Below are 25,673 nucleotides of genomic sequence, written 5' to 3'. Positions count from 1 at the left end.
GTTCCCAACATGTGTTAGCACGGAAATTTTAAATTACAATAACTATCGTCTTTCTTGCCTTCTTTATAAAAGTTGGAGCACTTTTTGCAGTTTTTGAAGACAGACTGTCTGAAAGCCCATTTGTTAACACTCGGCAATACGGCATGTGTGTGAATGCCTCACCAGTGCAGGTCGCACAGTGCTTATTAAGAGGGAAAAAGGAGATTGATACAGAGTTATTCACCCTTCTGTGTGTTTGCTATGAACAAATAAACCAAACACACATAGCATCTGGCTACAATCTGTCTATGATGTCCCAATTCTACAAGAACCAGTTTCCAGTCTTCACAGAAGCCGGAATGCCTGGGCGAACAGACTAGTTTGTTAGGTGCAGGACAGTGTACAAAAACGACACATATTTATGGCAATAATTTTTGCAGAAAACTGCATCCTACAATACTTTGGTGTACTTAAGATGAGGTATTCAACTGCATTCACCTAATCTATGAATGCAGAGAATGCATCTTTTGGTTATAGGCTTTTTTCTTAACCTAAGTACCTCCATGCCATGTGGGGAATTGAACCTGGAAATTATGGTAATAAGCCGTTTTCCTCAAACATCCATTTTCTATGCCGCTTATCCTCACTAGGGTCCTGTCCTTTTGGCGAGAGGCGGGGTACTGGTCCCAGCCAATGGCAAGGCACATATAGACAAACAACAACACTCACATTCATAGCTATGGACAATTTAACATGCATGGGGAGAACATGAAAATTCCACACGGATGCCCAAACGGCGAATCAAACCCACGTCTTCCCGATCTCCTGACTGTGTGCCCTACATGCTAACCACTTGGAGACCGTGCGGCCCCGCTCTAACATTCGTATGGCATTTTATAAAATCCAACTTGGGATTCTTCTGTCACATGTAACCTCAACTTTCAGATACTACTTGGGGGTCATGAAGTCAGAGGCTGTTATCTGCCCCTTAGCAAATTGGGACTGCTTAACTGCAAATTCATACTGTAGTTATTCAAATGATCGGAACAATGTTTGTAGATTTGTAGATTTGATATGCCAGTTAGTAAATGTGTTTGCTCCTTGCAGGCCACCAGAAGAAGCTAATGTTAGGAGTGAAGAGACTGAAGGACTTACAAAGAGGAGGAAGTGTCCCTGAGGCTCTTCAGAGTCCATCCACACCTCCATCGAGCCCAGCTGGCAGCAGCGGATCTGAGCCACGCACAGAGGCAAAAAAACAGCGGGACGGCGGCCCGAGCCCATTGGCAAAACCCCGTCCAAGCATCTCTCATTCACAAACTCCTCCTCACACACCAACGCAAACTCCACCGCAAACCCCCACGCACACTCGAAACCAGCAGGCCTCCCCTAGAGCTCGACCACGACCTTCCACCCAGCAGGCAGCAACGGATTCACAAGTAACGACGCTGCGCCTCCCCAGTGAGGAGGAGGAGCGACGGAGAACTCACAGTCTGACTGGACCAGAAACAGACTCACGATACGCCACTGTCTGCCGCAGCAGTTCCACACGTACCGCCGCTGCCAATGATGTCACCGTTAACCGCAGCCAGTCATCTGTCACGCTGCGGCCCCGGCGGAAAGGTCGGCCACCGACGCCACCGAAGCGGTCCTGTTCTTCCATTACTGGGGGTGACGGTGAGGGGGAAGGTCAAGTGGAGGGGCTTCTTGGACTGCCAACTTTTCGAGAGCGGAGAGCCAGCGACTGTGGCAGCCTAGGATCAGCTTTAAGAGCTCAGGAGTCAGCAGGCCTGGAAAGATCAGAAGGGGCTTCTGGGAGTGTGCGAAGCCTCGCCGCCATGCTGGAAACATCCATTGTGAGTGGCGCAAAAACCTTGCCCAGGAATCTGGGAAGCAGCACCAACTACCTGCAGGTATGTGTGTCTGTGTAATCTGTCAACATTGCCTTTGTTAATGCTTGCCATGTTTTCTCCAGGTCAGTCCCCCCACACTTCGTCGCCAGGCTGGTTCAGGTGGTCTTGGATCAGAAGATGACGATATTCTGAACCGACGCAGGACGATCAGTGGACCAGAGGGTGATCAGGCACCGCAAAAACCAGCCCAACAACGCCCAGAGCCCCGACCCCGTTCCACTGTAGTCAATTCCGCTTCAGAGGTCTCCGACAGCTCAGCGACACTCCGAAGGAAACCTCGTCCTTTACCAACAGACGAAATTCCTGCAAACATGCCTTCCACCGTTGTTACCATGACAACTGGTTCAGACACCTTACGCAGGAGGCCACGCACTGCTGAACAATCAGAAGCTGTTGCCCAAATAAGCAATAAACAATCAGACTCTTCCGGCAGCCAAGCAGATAGTAGCTGGCAGCAGAATGGCGCTGTGGTGCTGAGGCGGAGGCCTGTATCGGAGGCTTCTGATAGGACGGAGAACAGCAGGGAGAGCTGTGAGTGGATGGAGGCCAGGAAGTCTCTGAAGCCGCCCGTTTCACCCAAACCCTCTTCAGTTGCCCTGAAGAAGACGCAAGCTGACCCCCTCACGCCGACTCGTCGGGTCCCAATACCGGGTCCTGATAACACAGACACAGCACAAAGTCCTGGTGAGGACTGTTTTGATTTGTGTAATTTTCATTTGTTGATTTGACTTAAAGGGACCTATTATGCTCATTTTTCGACCCTTTGTATCGAGCTGGACTCCTGTAGAGCAGCTACACACAATAACCAGCACAGAAAACTTTTTACATTTGTTACCCGCCAAAACGAATGTGAATGACCAAATACAATAACTTCTGCCTGAGCATAAGTAAAGCAGAAGTAAACAGAGAAGTACAGCTTGGGGGAGGGCACATAATTTATATATTGTGACATCACAAAGGGGCAGTTTTACCACGCCTTCTGAGACCAAGTGTTTTGAGCCATCCCAAACTTCTTTCAGGGCTCACTTCCAAATACGCAAACCTCATTATCTGAAACTTTGTCATCTTTTAACATGAGAATACAACATTGTAACTACATTTATAGGTCAGAAAAGTGGAAAAAATATAATAGGTCCCCCCTAATATAACTGTCAATTAACTGTAAATGATATGTATGCAGCTAAGCATGACTTGGATCACTGGCTCAAAATGTCCACTGCATTGTTTTGTTTGACAGAAACAAAGCGTGTTCCGCCTCCTGTGTCGCCAAAACCTCGCGGCCCTCCAACAGCTCCCAAACCAGGGAAAGCAATGGCAGCCTCACCCGCCATGAGCCCTGCAGCCACAAGCCCGGCAGCATCCAGCCCCACCCTGGCCCCCAAACCTTCCTCGACACCCACCGCTGCTGCCACGCCTCTTCCCGCTCCCACCAACCCTTCTGCCCCCTCTCTTTCACCAGGACTCCCTCTTAACTCTCCTTCACCCGCACAGAGTCCCTCTACGCCGTCTCCACATCCAGTTAAACCGCCACGCTCCTCCATTGCTGGCCTCTCAATCGACATCCTGGGTGGGCGGGAGGCTGAGGAGGAGGAGGAGAGGAGGACAGAGAGGGAGCAGAAGAAGCACAAAGAAGAGGAGGAGGCGGAGAGTAAAAGAGCAGAGGAGGCGAACTTGGAGGGGACGTCATCCCAGAAGGAAGGAGGGAGAGGAGTTCCAGAGCAGGAAGAGGAAGGTGCTCAGCATCGTCTGGAGGAGACCAGTGCCTCCTTGGCTGCAGCTTTGCAGGCTGTAGAACACAAAATAAATGAGGATGAAGCACAAAATGAGTAAGTATTTATGATATAAATAGAAGCTATTTGTGCTCTATTTAGGAGGAAAAAATAATTTTACAAGAGTGATTCACAATTTATTTAGTCTCAGTACTTCACTTTGGGAGTCATGGATGAATTGAACAACTAGGACAGCTTGCTATTCTCAAACGGGCACAGCTTTAATTAGAGCCACTGGCCTGTAAACCTCATCAGTGGGGTTGAGACTGATTGTGGTTCTTTATAACAACTTTGTTGAAATGAATAACTCAACCATGACACCAAAGTGTGGTATTTCAAAATGATGACGTTTTTGTATTCTGTAATGAAATTCTAGTGGAATTCTATTCACTTCTTGGAACACGTTGATGATTGATATTGTGATTGTGCATATTCATTCTATTCAAACGTGTAATTGAACGTTCAAGTTTGTATAAATTCATTTATAACATACAATGGATGGAACTTATTAATACAGACTTCCCGTACATCCTGGGGAGATCCAATTCGGTATTGTTTCTCACTTTCCTTATCAAATTGCAAAGTGCAAAGTTTCAATCCTGTACGAAAAGTGAGGCAATATTTTGGCGAAAATTCATTCATTCATTCTCTACCGCTTTTTCCTCACGAGGGTCGAGGGGGGGTGCTGGAGCCTATCCCAGCTGTCTTTGGGCGAGAGGCGGGGTACACCCTGGACTGGTCGCCAGCCAATCACAGGGCACATATAAACAAACAACCATTCACACTCACATTCATACCTATGGACAATTTGGAGTCGCCAATTAACCTAGCATGTTTTTGGAATGTGGGAGGAAACCGGAGTACCCGGAGAAAACCCACACATGCACAGGGAGAACATGCAAACTCCACACAGAGATGCCCGAGGGTGGAATTGAACCCTGGTCTCCTAGCTGTGAGGTCTGCGCGCTAACCACTCAATCACCGTGCCGCCCTGAAAATTTTCAACAAAAACCAAATTATACAAAAAGTGAAGAATATAAAAAAGTAGGTTTGATTGTACCTTATTTTGAATACAGATGTTTTCCTCTCTCTCCAGCAAAAAGGCAGCCGTTTCCATCCTGGATGATATCGGCAGCATGTTTGATGATTTGGCGGACCAACTGGATGCAATGCTCGACTGATCTTCCAAGTGTCTTTTTTTTTTCCAAAAAGCCGCCCCCTTTGCCTTTCCCTGATCATACGTAGGAGTGTCGAGAAATTTCTCCAGAGGCCACAAAAGTGTGTGCATAGACGTGACCACTCCGGAGCAGACAGAGGAGGAGGAGGAGGGTGTCCTCTTGTGGGGCTCTTTGGCGAGGCGACGCCTGTGATGTTCTGCAGCCCAGCGAGCAGCCTCAGGTGGCTGTGGACTGAAAAGCACAACTATGTTCCTTCTCTCTACAGACTACAAATAAAAATAAGCACATAAACAGACTCACTTGAAGGACAGCAGGACAGCCAGACAAACAGGGAGCAGGCTGATGAGTATTTTTCATGCAAAAAACAGGCTACTGCACCGTCTCTGAGGATGCATTTTTCCTTGCTTGATCTAACGCTTGTCTTCTTCTGTATGGATGGAGGGTTGTGGTGCACCGACCCTCCCGATGTGTGTGCTGTCTCTGTTCATGTTGTTGTTGCTGTTGCTGTTGTTGTTGTCCAGTTCCGAGGGTGTGTCGTCCTAATGAAATGTCAGTGTCCTTCTTCAAATTCATACTGTAGTTATTCAAATGATCGGAACAATGCTTGTAGATTTGTGCCCATGAATTTCCAAGACACCAAAAGACACACACCTCCTATTGGTTCAATACATACACACATAGTACATTATGCAAAGACACACACAAGCACATGGTGTATCCCTCTTGTCCTGCTGCTGTGAACAGTGTTTTTAAAAGATGATCCTATATTTCAATGCTTTGTATGGTACATTCAGGATAGTTTATGATATACAATATCTGGGTGTGTGAGTTGTTAGAGCTCCCTTTAGTGTTGGTTAGTAAAACTGCCTCTGCCCAGCTCTCCCTCCGTGTCCATTATTTGTTTACTCTGCATCTCTCTGTGCCTTGGTAGTGTTCTTTCATACTTTTTTTTTTTGTTTTCCTACACATTTCATTTGATGGTCTCTCAGTTTCCTTACAAACCCATGCCATATATATCCTTAGGAGACACCTGTAGTTCCATTTAGTATGTTCTTTGAGAAGCCTTTTGCAAGCCCATTAAAGTTTTAAGGTGTTATAAGTCAGTTTTGCTGCCCCCGCGCTCACAATTTTCAGTGTATTTCCAATGTAGGCCAAATAGTGGATAAAACCGCCAGTGTTCATCCCGATAAAGAATCCACTTGTATTTTTATGCTCTTTGGGAAAAGAAACAAATATATTTGAGAGAGATAGTTCTATGCGAATAATGACAATATTGATGCTAAACGTTGATGAGAGGCGAGGTGTTGGGAGTCTGTACATTTCTGTCTGAATGTGTTGTGAAGGCTGTTGTGCCATGGTTGGGTCTAAGGTTGTGTTTCTGCTGTGACGATGCATTCCTGTACAGATGTGAAGAGAATAAATCTTTAAAGGCTTACATTGTGCCCCTGTTTGCTCTCTAATACAATTGATTTACATTTAAATGTGTGGTGAGTAAAGGTAAAAAAAAATGATTTTTTTGTAAGTTTGTACTTCTTTCAAAATGTAGCAGCTAACAGACGGAAGAGTGGATACCAAGTTCTTAATTTCACGACAAAAACTCAACAAGGTGCTCGCCAACATTTTTTTTCCCTGAGGACTGGAGCACACGTCTTGTGCTGGAACAAGGAGATCGGACATCGTAAGTGATGCTGCTATATCTATGCTGCTTTTGTTGACTGAACTAGCATAAGTATGTGTATCAATGCGTGCGTTCATGTTCAAGATTGTGAATGATGGGGAAAATCCATTCCAGAAGTGCAGTTCCCGTTTAAATATAGTATTTTTTGAGTATATTTTTTTACTTGTATATTTGAGTAAAATTTCAGCGAAGTATTTTTCACTGGAATCTCTGGGCATTTGACATTTTGTCATTATTAGCTACGAAACACTACAATTCCCATGATGCTCTAGCTTCCGCACGACAGCCTCGTGGAGACACCCGGACAGCAAAGATTATTTTTCTTTTTGTAGAGACATATATAAAGAATATTATGTGCCTGCAGTATTATGTTTTATTATTATTCAACACTTTATTTGTTTTTAAATAACTATTGTGTGATTCACAAGGTCAACAGAAGTTGGAAATGAAACTTCCGGGTTGTTTGTCCGGAAGATGAATAAAATCTCTACTCACTCTTTCTTTGGCTTCCTTCTTCTCTACACGCACATGGCAGAAAGTTGGTCCGCCCGTCTGTTACACGTAATGGGAGTGAAGACGACCACCCAAACCCCCAATGTTTTACCATGTAGTCGTTTAAAAACAAAATGTTTGAAGAGGTGAGTGAACACTTTTCTTTTTCTTACGCGACCACGTGGCGTATCAGTCACATGCTCGAGAGACGCCGAGAGATGTTTTCAAACCGTCACATCTTCATTTTTACAAAATTTAAAGTTAACGTTTTTTGGGTTGTATCATTTGCAAACACCTAAGTTTACAGTGGGGAATTTAAGCTGATCCATTTCGAGTGAATTGTTGTGGGACGTTCAAACTAGCAGTATGCTAATACAGTAGCAATGTTGGGCAATGCTTAAATTAGTAAAAACAAGTCGTTAATTAATTATATCTGAAAAAGTAGCAATGTTATTTGGCGATGAAAAAAATCAGTGAGCGTGCGTGTTCTGTAGGATAGTGCGGGCGTCCTTGGAAAAAAGTACCACTTAAAGCCAAATTCATGGTGTAGCTCTATGGAAGATGAGAAAGATGTCTATGGAAGGTTAATTATCTTTTAATATCTCCTCTGCAGATGAAATTTCATTGCTGTTTTTGGGTAGTCTTTACCTGGAAATACATGTCATGTTTGCATTGCGATTAGTGTGGGGTCCAAACGAATACACGGCATACATTGAGCCAATACACAACCTGTGATTGACCCACAGACAACCTGACTATGGTTACACACAAAGGGCATGAAAGTTGTGTGTGTGCAACTTCCTACACAAAGGTTGTGATTTATATTTAAAAAAAAAAAAAAACTTTGCATGAGTGCGCACCAGTATGCCGATTTTGTGGCTGGCATACACACCCTTTTGGAGGCATGGCAAAAAGGTGACACACATTTGAAGTGAAATCATGGTAGAAATAAACATGCAGGGAAAGGCAATAAAGGTTTATCCATCATTGCATGAAAACATCACGCTATTGTCTATCAATATTTGTGTAAAATTTTGACACTGATTTTTATGATTTTTTTATTCCAGCTCCCAATGAAGATTTCCACCAAGAAGTCCTATTTCAAGAGTGGCCCAAATTGATATCAGGAACATGGCTGGATGCAACAGGTGAGTTAGTAATATAAAAATATGTGCACATGACAAACCTTCAGCCGGTGATGAAAAAGTACATTTCTGACACCTCTTATGACAACCTGTGATTCAAATGTTAATCCTGAGGCTTCATTGCTGTTCTTTTTCAAAATATGTGCTGCATTTGTGTGTACTCATTTGCACTGATCTGACTTGTAGAGATGGCATCGTGCACAAGTAGTTCTATCAAGACTGAGTGGTTCAAATTGAGGACATCAGGAACATGACTGGATGCAAGAGGTGAGTTTGTAATATGTGCACATGACACACTTTCAGCCGGTGATGAGAGAATTTAATTTCTGACACCTCTTATGACAGCTTGTGATTCAAACTTTAATCCTGAGGCTTCATTACGATTGTTTTTCAAAATGTGCTGCATTTGTTTGTACTCATTTGCACTGATCTGTGACTTGTAGAGTTGTGCACGATGCCAAGTCCCACTTCAAGAGTGGCCCAAATTGAGGATATCAGGAACATGGCCGAATGCAACAGGTGAGTTAGTAATATGTGCACACAACAAACTTTCAGCCGGTGATGAAAAAGTACATTTCTGACACCTCTTATGACAGCTTGTGATTCAAATGTTAATCCTGAGGCTTCATTACAGTTTTTCAAAATATGTGCTGCATTTGTGTGTACTCATTTGCACTGATCTGACTTGTAGAGATGGCATCGTGCACAAGTAGTTCTATCAAGACTGAGTGGTTCAAATTGAGGACACCAGGAACATGACTGGATGCAAGAGGTGAGTTTGTAATATGTGCACATGACAAACTTTCAGCCGGTGATGAGAATTTAATTTCTGACACCTCTTATGACAGCTTGTGATTCAAACTTGAATCCTGAGGCTTCATTACGATTGTTTTTCAAAATGTGCTGCATTTGTTTGTACTCATTTGCACTGGTCTGACTTGTAGAGATGGCATCGTGCACAATTAGGCCTATCAAGAACAAGTGGTCCAAATTGAGGATATCAGGAACATGGCTGGATTCAACAGGTGAGTTAGTAGTAGTACTTTCAGCAGGTGATGAAAATTTTGTATACATTTCTGACACCTCTTGTGATTCAAACTTTAATCCTGAGGCTTAATTGTGTTTCTTTTTGCAAAATATGTGCTGTTTTTGTGCTCATTTGCACTGATCTGTGACTTGTAGTGATGGCCTTGTGCACAAAAAGTCCTATTTCAAGATGGCCGAAATTGAGGATATCGAGAACATGGCCGAATGCAACCGGTGAGTTAGTAATACATGCGCATGACAAAGTTTCAGCCGGTGATGAGAAAATAAATTTCTGACACCTCTTATGACTTGCTTGTGATTCAAACGTTAATCCTGAGGCTTCATTATGTTTGGAAATTTTGGTGCATTTACTGTATGTGCTTAGTTTTTTTAATGTTGCCCTGTCCTGAGCAGAGATTGCACCATGAAGGGAAGGTGTACTTGGGACAAGTTGACATCTCTTGACATGAACTGGTGAGTTTGTAATCTGCATCCATGAAAAACCTTTGAAGTTGGTGACGACTAAATAAATAAATTACTATGGCAGCTGAACTACAGCTTGTGATTCTAACTTATCCTTCATTCCATTAAAAAAAAGCAATAGTTTGCACTATGCCTTATTGCCTTATTCATGTTTTTTTTCTGCTTATGTTTTGCAGATTGCACAGTGCACTGAACAATGACTAGTCCACCTTGATCCAACGGGGGCGGGCTGGATGTGAGCACTGGTGATTTTGTGATTTGCTGCCATTAAACTTCAGTCTGTGACACTTGTTAAAGCCCTTTAAGATTCAGGACTAAATTGATGGAATATTGTTTGCATTTTATGGAACAATAAAGAATCGAAGTTAGACATGGCAATTAAATGGTTGAGGTCAGTATGTTGAGAAAATATGTGGGTTATATTTGTCATACAATGGTCATTTTTGTTGTTGGGAAAGGCACTGGCTGGTTGTAAGTGGGGAAACCTTTTTATGGGGGGGGGTGCAGTTGCAAGATTTGTCAACTTTTCATTCTGGATGGGAGAGGTTTTTGTTTTTGACATGTTTTAAATTAATTACAAGGCTTGTATTGATGTAATACTTACACCTGCCAGTACATTGGCAACATACCTGGACAAGCGCTTAATCATGTCTTTCCACTTAAAATAGATTACTTTATAGAACATAAAATAAGCAGTCACTGACGGGAGCTGCACCAACAACTATACCTTTTTAAATATGATCATAATTTTCTTCCACAGCCAGAAACGTGCACACACCACAGCAAAACATTCCAGTGGGCTACCTTTTCAATAAAATGTGAGCATTGCTGTCTTTTGTAACGAGATTCTGAATTGGATACCAGATGCGCTGGTGTACCTAATGCAATGGCCCGCTACGGTCGCAAAAATTAGCCTTTGATTTGCTTACGCACGCCTCGCCTTTGCATGCAGGTGCGCGCTCGATTTGATAGTCAAAGGAGGCGACGGGGCTGCGCGGCCCCGCCCAGAACGTCCTCCCACATCCAGTCACTAGCAGAGGGGAGTGCCCGCAACACTGCATCCTCACCACCATCATTATCATCCCCGTTCACCACGACGTGACTGCCAGAGCGACTCCCGACTACATCGCTCACCGCCGGCCTTCCAGCGCAGCCTGAGCCCGCTATCCTCGGTGGACTTTCCGGTAGGCGCCCGAGCTTTGAATGGTTACTTTCTAGCTGTCACAACACTTTAACGCCAATGTCGCTGACTCCGGATAAGTCGTGTTATTATTAATACATGAGAGAAATGGCGGACAGTATTGACATAAGGGGGTGTTGTTGGAGCAGCTGCCTGTGACAAGCGCACAGCGGGGCGGATGCTGATGGAGAAAGGGGGTCGACCTACTTACATGGGATCCATTTAACAGATGAGGCTGATGTGTTGGAGGGGGAAGGGAGGAAGATCTGTCATCCACGGTGCTCTTGTTGATGCTTATCTGGGTGCCGGTCGGCCTCTTCCGGCTTGGAGAAGCCTGGCAGGGTGGGGCAGACTTTATTTTTTACAGCACTAAAGAACAAGATAAACAGATTATACATAGACTACGTCACAGGTGTGTTTAACAATCTTTTAATGCAATAAAGGGCGTAAACTAACTGTATGCGGAGTGATGGTATCCCAAATCTCAGCATATAAGAATCTTATACAAAGCAAATATGCCCCCTAGGGGCTGTGACTAGCATCGGAACTGATAATGGAGCAATCTGATTGGACACTTAAATGCTTTGATCTCCTTGTGCATCATTTTCCTTCTGTTTGTGATGTGCTTAGTGGCTAAAATAAATATATCACTGATAGAGTCCAGTATTGCTCTTTGTTGGCCACCGGGGGTGCTACCAATTGCTCAAAAACCTTTTAATTTTTTTTAATTCTGTTTGGCAAAAAATGCCTTTTGACATTTAAAAATATTTAAGTAGACAGTGATGCACCTCACATGATGATCTCACCTCAGTTTACATTTGTAGTGTCAAATGCTGACTACAGTCGACTTGACTGTGATAAATTCCACGAAATAGGATTTTATATTAATAAATGTAATATTTTTGTAGCTGCGTAAAAAGCTAACTTTCTCAATACGTGTTTTAACATTTTTAGCGCCCTGTAGACATGAAATAACCCCCCAATATTCACCTTTACAGTAATTTTTGTTTACATCACATTGCACAGGCTACGAGATCATAACAGACGGTCGCTGCTACATAGCATAGCAGGCCAACTAGTTAGCCGCTCCAATTTACTTTAAACTTAGGAAAATGTTTCAAACATAGTGGGGAAGGACAACAATGCCAAAAACTTACCACTTCCACACAGAATGAGAGAACCTTTTTTTTCCCTCCACTCAATCTCAGTCAGTTCAGCTCTGTTGGCTCCATAGCCAGTCTCCATGCAGCGAGAAAGATGATGTAATCTAACATGTCTCATAACATTGCTGATGCTTTGTGACCAGTATATAACAAATACTGTAACTTGTCTTTCAATGTTTGACTACTACAGCGCTTGTATGGTGCATGCGTAGCTAACACTGTGGTGAGTGGGTATATTCATATTATGGAGTTTCAATGAAAAATCAGAAATAGAAAGTAGCTTGATGGTGTGATTTAAAGACTATTCCTGACACACCTGTCATTAACCACCTCTGTCTTTGCTTTGTCGTCGTGGCAGTGTGACGGATACCAAGCATGGATGACTTAGATGTTCCTCAGATGCGGAGAGAAGTGGAATCTCTTCAGTATCAGCTGGCCATCAACAGAGAGAAATCCTCCATCACCGTCACTGAGTGAGTGTGGACAGACAACACACACATACACACAGAAGACTGACACTCCAGCATGAAATAATCTAAATGTGTGTTTTTTTTGTCAGGCTGGTGAAGTGGATCGAGGGTTGCGTTTGCGAGGATCCTTTCCTGAACCCTGAGCTGATGAGAGCTAACCCCTGGGTGGAGAAAGGCAAGTGTGTGATCCTCTGATGATCACACACAAACATACAGAAATGTATTTACACACACAGGCGATGCACGGATGCACAATAAACTTAAATATTGGGCACTCACTCATTCACACAGCATTAAACACACACATGCACTACTGCTATAGCTGTTTATTTATTTGGAGAACTTGAATGCTATTATTTTAAGATTGGTGCGTGTGTGTGTGTGTGTATGCGCAGCACTGAGTAGCTTTTTAGATGTTTGTTTTTATTGGCTCTTTACACTGTCAATTAAAATAAAGACTGTTTAGAATTAACGAGCGGTATGTTGATTCTAATGAACTCGTGAAAACATAGTAGAAAGCCAAACAGGAAGGATATTATGAGGCATTATAAGAGTTCCCGGATGTAAACATTTCTCCGGACGGCGTTGGACATGCCTTCGTTGAATCGGAACCACACGTCACTGTTGCCCACAGCCTTCCCCATTGCAAGGACGGCACACTTCTCACCTGCGGACAGCAGATATATTTTTTTTAAATCCTTATAGATATATCTGCTAGCTCACTTTTTTTGACCAGTAGTCTTAAATCAGGCATTCTATTTGTTTTTTTTTGTTTTGTTTTTTTTAAACTTTTAACAATGAAACTGTAGCTGGCAACATGACTTGCAGTGCGACTGTGGCACGCTTGAGTTGCCAGAAGGGTCAAATGCAAACCTGTAGCTTCATACAAAACAAGCGATCCACAACACATCAACACACACGACCTACCCACTGCACCATGTGGGCATACAAATAAATATCTATGCACAATACACCCCCCCCCAAAAAAAAACACACCCATATATTCCTGCCGCAAGGTATGCTGGGTAGATTTTGGTACTCATTCTCCCAACATTTTGCTGTGTTTGTTGTATTTTCTGTGATTGAAAAATATGTAGAGGAGGTCTTCAGAGAAGTAAACAAGGAGGAGGTTCATAGTTCATATTGTTGTGACAGCTGGACTACCCAGCATGCTTTGTGGGCATTTGGAAATAACAGCTTTGTTGTATTATGTTTAACGTTTAATTGTTGTTTTTCACCCACATAGTAGTAGTTCATCCATGCAATGAGTTGGTGTGGATGTGTTGTGTTTTTGTAGCACCGTGACCAAGAATGTCATTCTGTTTGATGACCACCTATAAATAGACAGCTCCTCTGTCAAGATTTTTAACCTCAATGTAGATATTAAAAATGTCAACATCACATCAAAACGAGCCGAATTGGTGTTTACTCCTCCAAAATGTGAACTGAACGTTGTTTGGGTACCTGTGTCCAATGACGTTGATGCTCTCTGAGGTTTGGGTGCAACAGCCCGGCCAAAGAAATCCACCTCCGGCTGTTAAGGCAAAAAAAGGTTACTCAGAAACATTGTCCTCCATATTGCAGTCAATGCCACTGAGGGGCCGACATGCTTCATTAGCCTAATTTCATAGTTTCGCCATGAGTGCTGCTCTATTATCCCCATTTCTATCAATTTTTATTAGACTATAAAAATTTGACTCACTTGCTCCACCCGCAGGCCATAATTGAAACATACATGTTGCTACTTCACCAGGTAAGCCCAGAAATGCACAAAATATATGTTAAAAAAAAGCATCTAAACTGTCCTAAACACAGATTTTTCCATACTTTTCCAGATCTGGAAAAGTCAAATTCCATATTTGCATAAGAACCCTGTTAGCATCCATCAAAACATCAGAAACTTTGTTAATGTCATTTTTTCATGTTGATAACAATTTGGCTAAGCAAGTACCTTGATTAGAACTACATATTGTACAATATATATATCCCAATTCTGGTCTATTTGTATTGTCTGTGTTTTACAGTACAGAAACTTTTTCTTTTTTATGTAATATGTTAATTTTTATTTTTTATGCATTTATTTATTGCAAGAATCTCACCCTGGTTTCCACTGTGGTCTGTTTGACGATGTTCTCCAACCTCTGCTGATGGTTTTTGCTTTGCTTAGGACCGGCCTGTTTTTTCTCTGCCACTTTCTGCAAAACACACACACAGCTGACAACTAGAAGTCCTATGATTGGATATGACGTGAGTCTCACCGCTGCGGGGTTGCGCTGTAGCATGATTAGCTCGGCTCTCCTCATTTTCTCCTGCTCCATCTCTCTACTGATGGTTTGTTTGGCCTGGTAGGTCAACTGACGGTGCGGCGGAAGGCCCGGAAACCTCACTGCCTCCTCAACACGCCTGCGGACACACATATTTGAATGATTAATTACACACAACAAGAGACACACTAAAGGTATTTTGCAAATGTGACAAGGAGTCCGGATAATTGACAGAAAGAAGCTAAGGAATAGTTTCCATTTGTCACGGAATCAAACCCGGATTGAGTCATTCTCTAAAACGATAATCCTCTTATCACTTGATCTCCATCCCCAATACACGATGAACACTTGCTGCATGCTTGACATCAGTCTTTGTGATTCCACATTTTAGTATCAAAACACTGACCCACTTGGAGGACTTGATGTATTTTTTATCATTCTGACACATGCTCACACTGGACTAAAATTCAATGAATTGAGGTCTATGTAATGCTGGTTATTATAGCAATTCCTAGATACAGACAAAACCAGGTACCACCAAACACTATTTCAGCAAGATTAGTTCAGCAAGATTCCTGGGATGTCTAGTGTGAATCATTTTCGTGAGGTCATGCCACAGCATCTCAATCAGATTGAGGTCGGGCCTTTGACTGGGCCAGTCCAGAACATGTACTTTCTTCTTCTGAAGCCATTCTGTTGTTGTTTTGCTTCAGTGTTTTGGATCATTGTTTCATACTCGTAGGTTTCAACTGTTGGACAGATGGCCTCAAGGTCTATGCAAAATATCTTGAGAAGCCTGTGAATTCATTTTTCCATATCCCTGAGGCAGCAAAGCACGGCCATACTATGATGCTCCTTGCACCATCCTTCACAGATGGTACAAGGTTTTCATGTTGGTGTGCTGTGTCATATTTTTCCAGTAGTGCTGTGGAACATCCAAGGGCTCTTTAGCAAACTTTAGCAAAAGTGCTGGGATGAGTGGTTAGCACGCAGACCTCACAGCGAGGAGACCGGGGTTCAATTCCTCGTGTGGAGTTTGCATGTTCTCCCCGTGCATGCGTGGGTTTTCTCCGGGTACTCCGGTTTCCTCCCACATTCCAAAAACATGCTAGGTTAATTGGCGACTCCAAATTGTCCATAGGTATGAATGTGAGTGTGAATGGTTGTTTGTCTATATGTGCCCTGTGATTGGCTGGCGACCAGTCCAGGGTGTACCCCGCCTCTCGTCCGAAGAGAGCTGGGATAGGCACCAGCATGCCCGCAACCCTCGTGAGTATAAGTGGTAGAAAATGAATGAAAGGATTGGTTACCAGAACCTCTCCTGGACATGATCAAAATAATGACCTCCCTCCTCCGACCACCTGTAGCTTCACCAGGCACTAATGGATTAGGATTAACCTCTAATCTTGAATACAGACGCAAGATCAGACGACCACAGTTTGGATGAAATCGGTGACCTTAAACAGAATGTGTGACCTTTTGAGAATACAAAGTCTGCAATGTACTACATGTATGTGTGTACACTCACGGCTCCAGAACATATGTGTACTGTCCCTCAGGTGTGCGATCCTGTCGGTAAGAAAGGTTGTAGGCCAACATGGTGTCGATCAGCTCGCGCATCTGCTCCTTCTCTCTGCTGCTGAACAGCTGAGGGTTCACCTGGCAAGACACATGGAAGTGTTTTAGAAATGTGTAGTATTACAGCGTGGGAGAGCTTGGAGTATATAACATACAGGGCGCAGTTTGGGGCAGATGATGTCAAGGAGCAGCGTGAGAATATCCAGGGTGAGATTGAGGTGGCTGACCCTGGTCCTGATGCTGGGTGTTATGTCGGCCAACATGGTGGACAAAGCGTTCCTACTGCTGAGGAGACGAGAGGACGCCTAGAGGACAACACAATGACTCATTGACCATTTTGGGACTGTTAACAATGCATGACGATAGTTTGTTTTTGTTTTGTTTACATAGTGAGCAATGTAACCACAACTATTGTCAACTATTTTTAGAGTGTTTCATTGCTAGCTAAGGATGGTAAGTAAAGAGAAAAGAAGAGCATTCTTGCAGATGGAACTAATCGATGAGTTAAAACAACCTTTTCTATTACAAATGTAGATCCAAAATTGGAGGAGAAGGGGTTGCCAGAGGTGGGATTGAAAAAACATGCTAGGTTAATTGGCGACTCCAAATTGTCCATAGGTATGAATGTGAGTGTGAATGGTTGTTTGTCTATATGTGCCCTGTGATTGGCTGGCGACCAGTACAGGGTGTACCCCGCCTCTCGCCCGAAGACTGCTGGAATAGGCTCCAGCACCCCCGCGACCCTCGTGAGGGTAAGCGGTAGAAAAAATGAATGAATATACTAATTGCAAGATGCTGTAATATTACTTTCATGATTGGGGATGAGTACTTCAATGAGATGACTTTTTGAGTGACCTCCAATCAAAATTACTTTCTCGTACCTCGTGGTGGCTGTGTGGATAGCTGATGCGTGGCACGTGCGGGTGGGCAAACAGGAAGTGATAAGCGACAGACAGGAAAGGCAGGTACTTCATGAGGGTGAAGTTCTGCCCATGCATGATGACATGGTTAAGCCTGTCCGAAAACACCATCCAGTCCAGAGCATCGCACACACATTGCAGGTTGGGATCTCGCACTCTCATGGACAAATAGTTGTCATACAGACCCTGATGAGAGGGAAATTATATTATACTTTTGCTAAAATCAGACAAGTAATGAGAAGCCTGCTGTGTTTAATACCTGAGAAACCTTGTCATATTCGCCACTAGATGAGGCCAAGTGAAGAACGTGCTGAAATCTCTGATCTCCACCTCCTGATCCAGGGACATCCTCAAACCTCTCACCAATACGTTTCCTAAAAATATTTTTACAAAAATTGTTTTGTGAGGAGGACTATGCATGCAGGGATATAAAAATAGATCGGTAATGTATTTTTAGTATTTTTAAGTATTCACAATTATTACTTTACTTTTTAAAATTAATATTATAAAAATAGATGATACCTTTTTGGAGGCACACATTTAAAAAGGGAGCGACCGTACCGTTTTGTACGAGGTAACTGGAAGATCTCCTGCCACAGATGGAACAAGCCTTTGTTTTGGTCCTTCTGGCCCACAGACACACATTGGATAGTCCTGGTGTTGAGCTGTTTATGACCTCGTCCGAAGAGAAACTGCATAAAGTAGTACACTCACATATTGAAAACTGGTATTCTAACCTTACCTCAGAGAGCAACTACATCTTGAAAAGAGATGCTGCCAAACCTGAAGTGTGTTGATGCAAGACCTGATGTCATTGTCTGTCTTTTCACAGAGCAACATTAGCGTGCCCGTGTCCGTCTTCATCCCCTGTCGGAGTGAGATCTACAAAAATATTGGTGTATCTGTGTTTTTATTGCGTTCATCCATTTATGTATCTGCATGCGTATACCTCTGCAAGTCTCTGAGCCAAACGGGAGGGCTGAGTCTGAGGAAACGTCAGAAGGAAGGCCTGCTGCCTCAGAGGTCGTAGCGCTGGAACATACCTGAATAGGTAAACTAAATGTAAAAAACGCTATTCTAGCTTTACACTGTTGTTTGAACTAAAAGTCTCTCTTACAAGTCATTACAGATGCAGATGATTGGTCGGAGAAGAATGGCCTCCTTCTTCTTTTTCTTCTTTGTAGACTCAGTGCTGGCATCACTGCCATGTCCGTCTTTCCTGTTCAGGGTTGCTAACAGAATGTTGATGGCAGCCTGTCAAGCAAGTCAAAATAATAACTCCAAATTGTATTTATCTGGAGTCTCTTTTCCAATTTCAAAACTTTCCAACAATAATGTTGCTCAGACAGAGATATCAGTTTAGTAATTTGATAAAAAGGTCAAGAACATACTGCAGGTGCTCCATCAATCTCATCAATAATTAGGCAGTTTGGTCTCTCATTGGCTCCCAAAACGGACTTCATTTGTGTCGCTGTGTCGATGCGTTTCTGGAACACCTCTGCGCTTCGATCGTCACTGAGAAAAATGAGAACAAGAAGAACAACCACAATGTAGTCAGAACTGGAAGATGATGATGAAAGTGTTGCAATTGGCGGTTGTCTGTCACACCTGGCGTTGATTTCCACCACATTGTAGCCAGCATGCTTTGCGATGACGTGAGCCAAAGTGGTCTTTCCCAAACCTGGAGGACCAGACAACATTGCCACCTAAAGAGGGAAAGAATCACATACCGGTATTTGAAGAAATGAAGGTTGTTAAATTTAAGGCAGGCAATGACAACAAAAGTAAAAACTTCGAACACAGCAGTTTTTGACAAAATGTATACAATTTGGAGGACACAGTATTTGCATTGCACCTGCATGGCAAATACTACTATTTACTTATCTTTGCTTGGACACATTTTTATCATTCATTATTTGAGAGAATTTTCTAATGTTGATTGGATTGAAAAATACAACTTCTGTTTTTCTACAGATCCCATCAAATATGTTCATTCAGTAAGTGTGTAAATATAAATACATCGGACAAGTGATTCTGTTGTTTGTCTTTTTATTTTTTTTGGTAGTGGATAAGGTGTGTTCTTTTAAACATGAGAAAATATTGCAAAAGTGAGATTCATGTCTACATAAACAAATTCACCACAAAATCGAATCATATCATTCATACACTGTATTGAATTGTTGTTTTTAAAACATTTTTTAAAAATTGTATTGTAACCCGTGTATTTAGATGCGTATTGAAATGTCTATGATGTAAAAGCCTACTATTATTCATTCATTTTCTACCACTTATCCTCACGAGGGTCGCGGGTATGCTGGAGCCTAGTTCAGCTGTCTTTGGGCAAGAGGCGGGGTACACCCTGGACTGGTCGCCAGCCAATCACAGGGCACATATAGACAAACAACCATTCACACTCACATTCATACCTATGGACAATTAGGAGTCACCAATTAACCTAGCATGTTTTTGGAATGTGGGAGGAAACCGGAGTACCCGGAGAAAACCCACGCATGCATTGGGAGAACATGCAAACTCCACAGAGGAATCGAACTCGGGTACCCTAGCTGTGTGGCCTGTGCGCTAACCACTCTCCGCCATGCAGTCCAGCCTATTATTAATGTATTTTTATAAATATTTTTGGGTGTCTCTAATAGATTAATTGGACTTACATTATTTTCTATAGGAGAAATCGCTCTCCGTCGAGTCTCAAATGCCATTTGCTGGTCTCAAATGGAGAAACTGAAGAAGCCAGAGAATGTGCAATGCAAATATTTTCTATTGTCACTTACTCACTGGTACCTTGGCATCCGTGTCACCCCAACTATGTGTTATTTTATGCGCTGTCTTTCAGCTGTTAAAATTTGACTTCTGAGATGCTAGTTACCACCAGGCACTGGTGAAGACGGCTATTTGAAGGGCTTGTGTCATCTTAGTATGTGGGGACAAATGCACTAGTCCGCAACAACGAGGTGACAGTAAAGGCTCGAGAGGGAATTTATAAGCAGTATTCTGATTAGCGACTTATTAGGATTTGTGCTTGAACTGTTGTTTTTCCAAAGAGAACAGAATGAAACTCGCATTTTGCAAGACCCGCTGTGTCATACTTCCAAGTTGTTGAAGAAAAGTGTGTGTAAAAGAGTGTTTGTGTGTGTGTAAGATGCACACCGTATATCTACAGCATGGCTGTAGATTAAGCCACGCTGTGCAGCCTGAACATATTTCTGTGAAATGTATGCCTTTGTTGCTTTATTGAGAATTTTTATAGATCACAATATGGTTAGATTGACATACATTATGTCCGTCCTATATGTAAAAATGTAGTATCATTATCATGAAAAGTGTGTTTACCTTAAATTTGGGTCGTTTGTAATGGTCCAATTCCGCCTCCAGTATCTCCTCAGTCATCTCCATCTTGGTCTTGAAGCGATTTTGATTCAGATTAGCTTGATTAGGTTTGAATGAAGTTTGTATGGGCGCTTGTCTATCGGGCCGCACTGGACGGGTTTTTCTCTCTTTTCCGAAAACAACAGTGTCCCACAGCTTCAGCCACTTCAGCAGACAACGGTTGGTAAACTGTAGAGGAAGAACAATTTGTCACAAATACACATTGGAGATTAGAAGCTTTTGGTGACGTACATCATCACTGAGTAGCTCGGTGTAATGCCGGGGAGAAAATCTATCAACCCAGAGGCGACAGCTTCGACCCTCTGAGTCTTCGGCATCGTCCTCTTCTTCCTCCCTACTTTCAGGCTCAACAATGACATCATTGACACTGCTGGAATATAACACACATCCAAAAGCAGTATTAAAAACACCCAGCTTGTGTGAGACAACGTAGGGGGATGATGTACCTGGCTAAGAGCTCTGTGAGACGCTCCGACTCCGCTACGACCTCCTGGTGGCGCTGCATTATTAAAGAACACAGGCATCAGTCCACTTCCATACATGCATATTCTTGACCTCATTTTGATGTAGTATGTTTTTGTTTTGTATCATTACCCGCTCTGCCTCCTGCTCTCTCAGCACACCAATTGGCACAGCGAGAAGACCCAAGGAACCCTGAGAGTCGGGTACCATTCTTCCCTCTGTGATCTAGAGATAAGGTGGTAACGCACAGATTATTGAACTAAAAAATATAAAAATATCATATACATATAAACATAGTGGAACAGTGGAAAATAAACAGACGGTCCACACTTTGCTACTATAAGTGATTCTACTTCTCTGGGAAGACTCTGTGGAACTTTGTCCATTCACTCTACAACGTGATTGATAAATTTAGATGAGTGTTGCAATATACTTTATCCTATCCTGTTTTCCCCATTTCACCTTGTCTGTTTCTGTGTCCTTCTGGCGGAGATAGACGCGATTCCCTGACGAGTCAGTGATCGTGATGTAGTCACCTTCGAGTGGGGGTCTCTTTAGTACATGTGATCGCGTCGCCACGGCAACAGGTTGCCTTGGAGACTCTGATATTGTAGCAAAACCACTGATATCCAGGGCGGCTGAGGAAGAACTGAAAGATCACAAGTATTCAAAACTATAGTCAAATCCTTGAATATTTATTGTAACTTCTTAATATGTGAAGATAGCACATCCCTGCTTTTTTCAATTTCAGTGCACAGGCCACACAGCGAGGATTCCACCCTCGGCCATCTCTGTATGGAGTTTGCATGTTTTCCCCGCACATGCGTGGGTTTTGTCCGGGAACTCCGGTTTCCTCCCACATTCCAAAAACATGCTACGTTAATTGGCGACTCCAAATTGTCCATAGGTATGAATGTGCATGTGAATGGTTGTTTGTCTTTATGTGCCCTGTGATTGGCTGGTGACCAGGCCAGGGTGAACTCCGCCTCTCGCCACCTTCATGAGTATAAGCGGTATCGAAAATGAATGGATGGATGGTACAATTTCCTTGTGTTATGTTTTATATAACATGACTGTTTTGACTTGACTTTTTTCTCCTTTCAATAAAGATATTTAAAAATAACATGTTTTAGTTATGTGTGGTTATTTGTGGTTAGCGCACACGCCATACATCTAAGAGACCCGAGTTCGATTCCACCCCCGGCCATCTCTGTATGGAGTTTGCATGTTTTCCCTGCACATGCGTGGGTACTCTCCGGGTACTCCGGTTTCCTCCCACATTCCAAAAACATGCTAGGTTAATTGGCGACTCCAAATTGTCCATAGGTATGAATGTGAGTGTGAATGGTTGTTTGCCTATATGTGCCCTGTGATTGGCTGGCGACCAGTCGAGGGTGTACCCCGCCTATCGCCCGAAGACAGCTGGGATAAGCGGTAGAAAATGAATGAATATTTTAGAACTGTAATTAAAATACAGTGAAATTGTGATATTTTTGCCCAAGGTTATCATGCTGTCAGAATCTACCTACTTTCCCGTATAGTTTCCTGTGACTGTCTCCTACCTGGTGATGCAAGGTGCCTCATTTTGCCCTGGGGAGGATGGTGGTGTGATGTCATTGTTCTGCGATGAGTTAAAAAGTCTCTTCACCACACCTGTGTCCTGCTTGTGGCGCTTTGGCTTTGGAGCTGGAATACAAATGGAGAGGATTTGGAGTGAAAACCTGCAGAGAAAGCATCAAAAGCTAAGCGTGATGAAATTAACTCACTGATTGGCTGATTAGAGAGCAGATGTTCTATGTCTGTTGTGTCATCATCTGCATTCTGCCTCTGACGCTTTCCTGGCTTGGAAATGTTTTCTAAAACAAAAGAAGCATGAAGCAAACACCAATTGAACATTCTCTTCTCACATCTTTCACATCAGTATACATCACATATCATAATTATAGTTATGGAAAAAAGCTGGACATGGCAGTAAAATACAATAATAAACATAGTTTTAAATCCACGCCTGTGAGAGGGTCAGTGTTTGAGTATCACAAGTTTTGGCTTTATTTAGAATTGCTATATTTTTCATTACTTCAAAAAATGCTTGGAAATTAAGTCCACTGTAGTGTTGTACTGTATAGTAGCAAAAACAATACGTGTGGAATAAGAACAAGAAGATTACTACACTACACTACAAAAAGGCTTCAAAAGAAAATATGCGAACATACAGATGGAATAGGGTAGTAGTAAAAATACAGTGAGGGATATACAGTAAAGGAGATATCAAGCTGTATGAAATTATTTTAAACTGTTCGCATTTTTAATTGTCTTTGCATCCGTATTTTACATTGTGTGCATTACACTTAAAAAAGATCTACTAAAAACCAGGCAGTGTTTATGTCCTTACCCTCCAACTGAGCCAGCGCATCCAACTCATCGGCAAACTGCTCCTCGAAGTTATCCTCAATTTCATATATTTCATCATATTCATCCATGACGGTTGGTCCGCAAAGTAAATCAAACTTCCTTTTAACTACCAGTAAACTGTATGCTCTTAAATGACATCGGAAACAACTCGGAAAATTTTCCCGGTATTTTTTAGTTGTCGCGGTCTACTTCCGGGTATGAAGAAGGCTCTGAGCTCTGATTGGTCCTCGAAAGCTCTCATTTCCTCCCCCCAGCATGCACCGCGGAGCAAACAAGTGATTTACAATTTAGATTACGTAGTTGTTATCCTTTTTTGCCTCCTAATGATATTTTTTCAACCCCAGGTTGGCCTGGTGTTGTATTATTGCAGATTGTCAATATGCACGATATGGGTTCCTAATGAAGTGGCTGTTTTCAACATTGTTACTCAATTTTGTTGTCATGGTTACACAGAATATTACCAAATATAGTGAGGGTCCTATTCTCATTGAGACCCATATCCAGTGATGTAACAGCCTCAAGAATAGCCTCATGTTACATACATGAGGCTATTCTTTGCACGTTATGGGCCGATGAGGAATAACAGAATGGGTTGCTGTGCTTTCAATGTTATAGATCAGTGGTCTCAAACACGCGGCCCGCGGGCCAAATGTGGCCCACAGGACACTAGTTTGAAGCCCCCGCTTTGATATGAAAGTTTAATGTTAGTGCAGCCCGCGCAAGTTTAATATGGATGCTGTATGGTATCATGTACCCAGATGTTACGTTTGATTAATGTTCATGTTAAAGGTGAAATAACTGTTAATAGTTATCCTCCCTATCCGTGTGGAAGTGGTAAGTTTTTGGCTATTTAAGTTTAAAGGAAATAACTTGAAGGCTACCGTTTAGGTCGCTAGCTCTCTAGTTTGCGAGTTAGCATGTGTCTCAAGACCCTGCAGTTGCACAATATGTTGTAAATAAAAAGAGTATAAATGTGACTATAGTCGTGTTTTGTCATGTCTACAGGGCTCTAATAATGCTTTGTTCATTTTAATCTGAAAAAAATAATTTGTCTACCCACTAACTATATGTGGTTTCTTGAGTTTTTATTATTTGCTGTTTTATTATTATTATTATTATATTTATTTATTACTGATTGATTTTCTTTATTCTTGATTTGTTTATTTATTTTTCATCTTATTTTGTGCAGAAAAATTAAGATATTTGAGAACAGTGGAATGTTTGATCAGAGCTTTTATTGTAGAAAATCGGAACCAAAGCGCTGAAAAAGTTTGTCTATTTTTCTGTTTTTAATAAATGCGTTTTTTTGGTTTTTTTTGAAAACCTGATGGGGCCCAGCCTTGCCCAGACCCTAGCTCCAGTGGCCCCCAGGTAAATTGAGTTTGAGACCCCTGTTATAGATTAATTATCTAAATGTGGTGGATTATTTCCTAGTGTCGAAGGTGGTTACATTGTTGATCTCTATCTTTAAAAAAGTGAAGAACTTAAGTCATCAACAGTCATTAACATTAACAGTAATTTACTGCACACAAACGTTTGCCACAGATTTCACATTTTGTCCTGCGTATGTATGTGTGCATAAGGGAGATTAATGATAATGATGTGTGCGACTTCAGGACGTCCCCATCACCACCATCTGCTCCTCAGCTCAGACAAACAGCAGCCAACATTCGTGCGTGATGCTGAGCTCATTTCACATCAGGGATCATGGAAGCAAAGTCACTTCCTCCCTCCTTCCTTTTGTCACGATTTGAATGATTACTATACAACATACATCAATGGAATGGATAATCTCATGTAAACTTCTGACCACAACTGGAAGTCCTTCAATGGTTACAAGCGTCCACAGTCACACACACTGAGTGACCCCCACTTGACACTTACCGGCAGATGTTTGTGTGTTTAGACGCTAATGATTCTAAACTTGTCATGGGCAATGATTGACTATCAGTGTGTATGTTAGTTAGTGTGTGTGTGGGGATGACGGTCCACATGGGCACCCACACACACATATATACGATCATGCATGCACACTCCATTATCCCCTAGCAGGCCTGTGTGTGTGTGTGTGTGTGTGTGCCACATTAAAGTGATGTGTTTAATGATCACTTTAGGCAGAAGGGCGGCCCTTTTCACACAGACTCCCCACACACCTCGTC

The 25,673-nt window shown here is 42.5% G+C and overlaps 3 protein-coding genes, 1 long non-coding RNA gene and 5 other non-coding genes across 14 annotated transcripts in view; 8 read left to right on the top strand and 1 right to left on the bottom strand.

The window, feature by feature from the left end:
- LOC131098017 (caskin-1) overlaps positions 1 to 5,828 on the top strand; it is a 31,408-nt gene extending 25,580 nt beyond the window's left edge. For all 4 annotated transcript variants that reach the window (XM_058045925.2, XM_058045924.2, XM_058045927.2 and 1 more), the window contains 4 exons: positions 1,087 to 1,889; positions 1,952 to 2,573; positions 3,127 to 3,715; positions 4,755 to 5,828. In XM_058045925.2, the coding sequence (XP_057901908.2) occupies positions 1,087 to 1,889; positions 1,952 to 2,573; positions 3,127 to 3,715; positions 4,755 to 4,839 (2,099 nt within the window). In that variant the 3' untranslated portion in view covers positions 4,840 to 5,828. The remainder of the gene's footprint in view (positions 1 to 1,086; positions 1,890 to 1,951; positions 2,574 to 3,126; positions 3,716 to 4,754) is intronic.
- Positions 5,829 to 6,983: 1,155 nt separating this feature from the next.
- On the top strand, positions 6,984 to 10,090 carry LOC131140342 (uncharacterized). Of its 2 annotated transcripts, XR_013628105.1 has the most exons (9): positions 6,984 to 7,152; positions 8,074 to 8,154; positions 8,338 to 8,418; positions 8,595 to 8,670; positions 8,843 to 8,923; positions 9,096 to 9,176; positions 9,334 to 9,411; positions 9,592 to 9,651; positions 9,837 to 10,075. It is a non-coding gene; the product is annotated as an uncharacterized LOC131140342 (long non-coding RNA). The 2 variants fall into 2 exon arrangements; XR_013628104.1 differs by lacking the exon at positions 8,843 to 8,923 and having other exon boundaries at positions 9,837 to 10,090.
- LOC131101772 (small nucleolar RNA SNORD60) lies at positions 8,197 to 8,269 on the top strand. Its single transcript, XR_009119304.2, has one exon. It is a non-coding gene; the product is annotated as a small nucleolar RNA SNORD60 (small nucleolar RNA).
- Positions 8,453 to 8,526, top strand: LOC131101752 (small nucleolar RNA SNORD60). Its single transcript, XR_009119298.1, has one exon. It is a non-coding gene; the product is annotated as a small nucleolar RNA SNORD60 (small nucleolar RNA).
- On the top strand, positions 8,705 to 8,777 carry LOC131101765 (small nucleolar RNA SNORD60). Its single transcript, XR_009119302.1, has one exon. It is a non-coding gene; the product is annotated as a small nucleolar RNA SNORD60 (small nucleolar RNA).
- On the top strand, positions 8,958 to 9,029 carry LOC144900606 (small nucleolar RNA SNORD60). The gene has a single exon (XR_013628793.1). It is a non-coding gene; the product is annotated as a small nucleolar RNA SNORD60 (small nucleolar RNA).
- LOC131101761 (small nucleolar RNA SNORD60) lies at positions 9,446 to 9,519 on the top strand. Its single transcript, XR_009119301.2, has one exon. It is a non-coding gene; the product is annotated as a small nucleolar RNA SNORD60 (small nucleolar RNA).
- Positions 10,091 to 10,679: 589 nt separating the features above from the next.
- Positions 10,680 to 12,945, top strand: LOC131140339 (guanine nucleotide-binding protein G(I)/G(S)/G(O) subunit gamma-13-like). Its single transcript, XM_058090638.2, has 3 exons — positions 10,680 to 10,844; positions 12,362 to 12,476; positions 12,563 to 12,945. The coding sequence occupies exons 2-3, from the start codon at positions 12,379 to 12,381 to the stop codon at positions 12,666 to 12,668; spliced, it is 204 nt and encodes a 67-aa protein (XP_057946621.1). The 5' UTR covers positions 10,680 to 10,844; positions 12,362 to 12,378; the 3' UTR covers positions 12,669 to 12,945.
- On the bottom strand, positions 12,719 to 23,729 carry chtf18 (CTF18, chromosome transmission fidelity factor 18 homolog (S. cerevisiae)). 2 transcript variants are annotated; one of them, XM_058090626.2, is made up of 22 exons: positions 23,495 to 23,728; positions 22,869 to 22,958; positions 22,665 to 22,788; positions 21,565 to 21,751; positions 21,235 to 21,327; positions 21,087 to 21,139; positions 20,872 to 21,010; positions 20,584 to 20,808; positions 18,844 to 18,941; positions 18,627 to 18,750; positions 18,353 to 18,489; positions 18,185 to 18,278; positions 18,019 to 18,117; positions 17,797 to 17,927; positions 17,495 to 17,609; positions 17,197 to 17,421; positions 16,471 to 16,620; positions 16,266 to 16,396; positions 14,732 to 14,876; positions 14,573 to 14,668; positions 13,938 to 14,007; positions 12,770 to 13,140 (listed from the first exon to the last, which is right to left on the bottom strand). In XM_058090626.2, the coding sequence occupies exons 1-22, from the start codon at positions 23,580 to 23,582 to the stop codon at positions 13,019 to 13,021; spliced, it is 2,736 nt and encodes a 911-aa protein (XP_057946609.2). In that variant the 5' UTR covers positions 23,583 to 23,728; the 3' UTR covers positions 12,770 to 13,018. The 2 variants fall into 2 exon arrangements, with proteins under 2 accessions (XP_057946601.2, XP_057946609.2); XM_058090618.2 differs by having other exon boundaries at positions 12,719 to 13,140; positions 14,573 to 14,876; positions 23,495 to 23,729.
- Positions 23,730 to 25,673: the final 1,944 nt, after the last annotated feature.

Source organism: Doryrhamphus excisus, linkage group LG9, assembly GCF_037039965.1.
Source record: "Doryrhamphus excisus strain RoL-2023G ecotype Guam linkage group LG9, RoL_Dexc_Guam_v1.1, whole genome shotgun sequence".
Classification (NCBI taxonomy): Eukaryota; Metazoa; Chordata; class Actinopteri; order Syngnathiformes; family Syngnathidae; genus Doryrhamphus; species Doryrhamphus excisus.
Note: the sequence above shows the minus strand (reverse complement) of the source record. Positions and strands in the feature narration are given on the sequence as shown.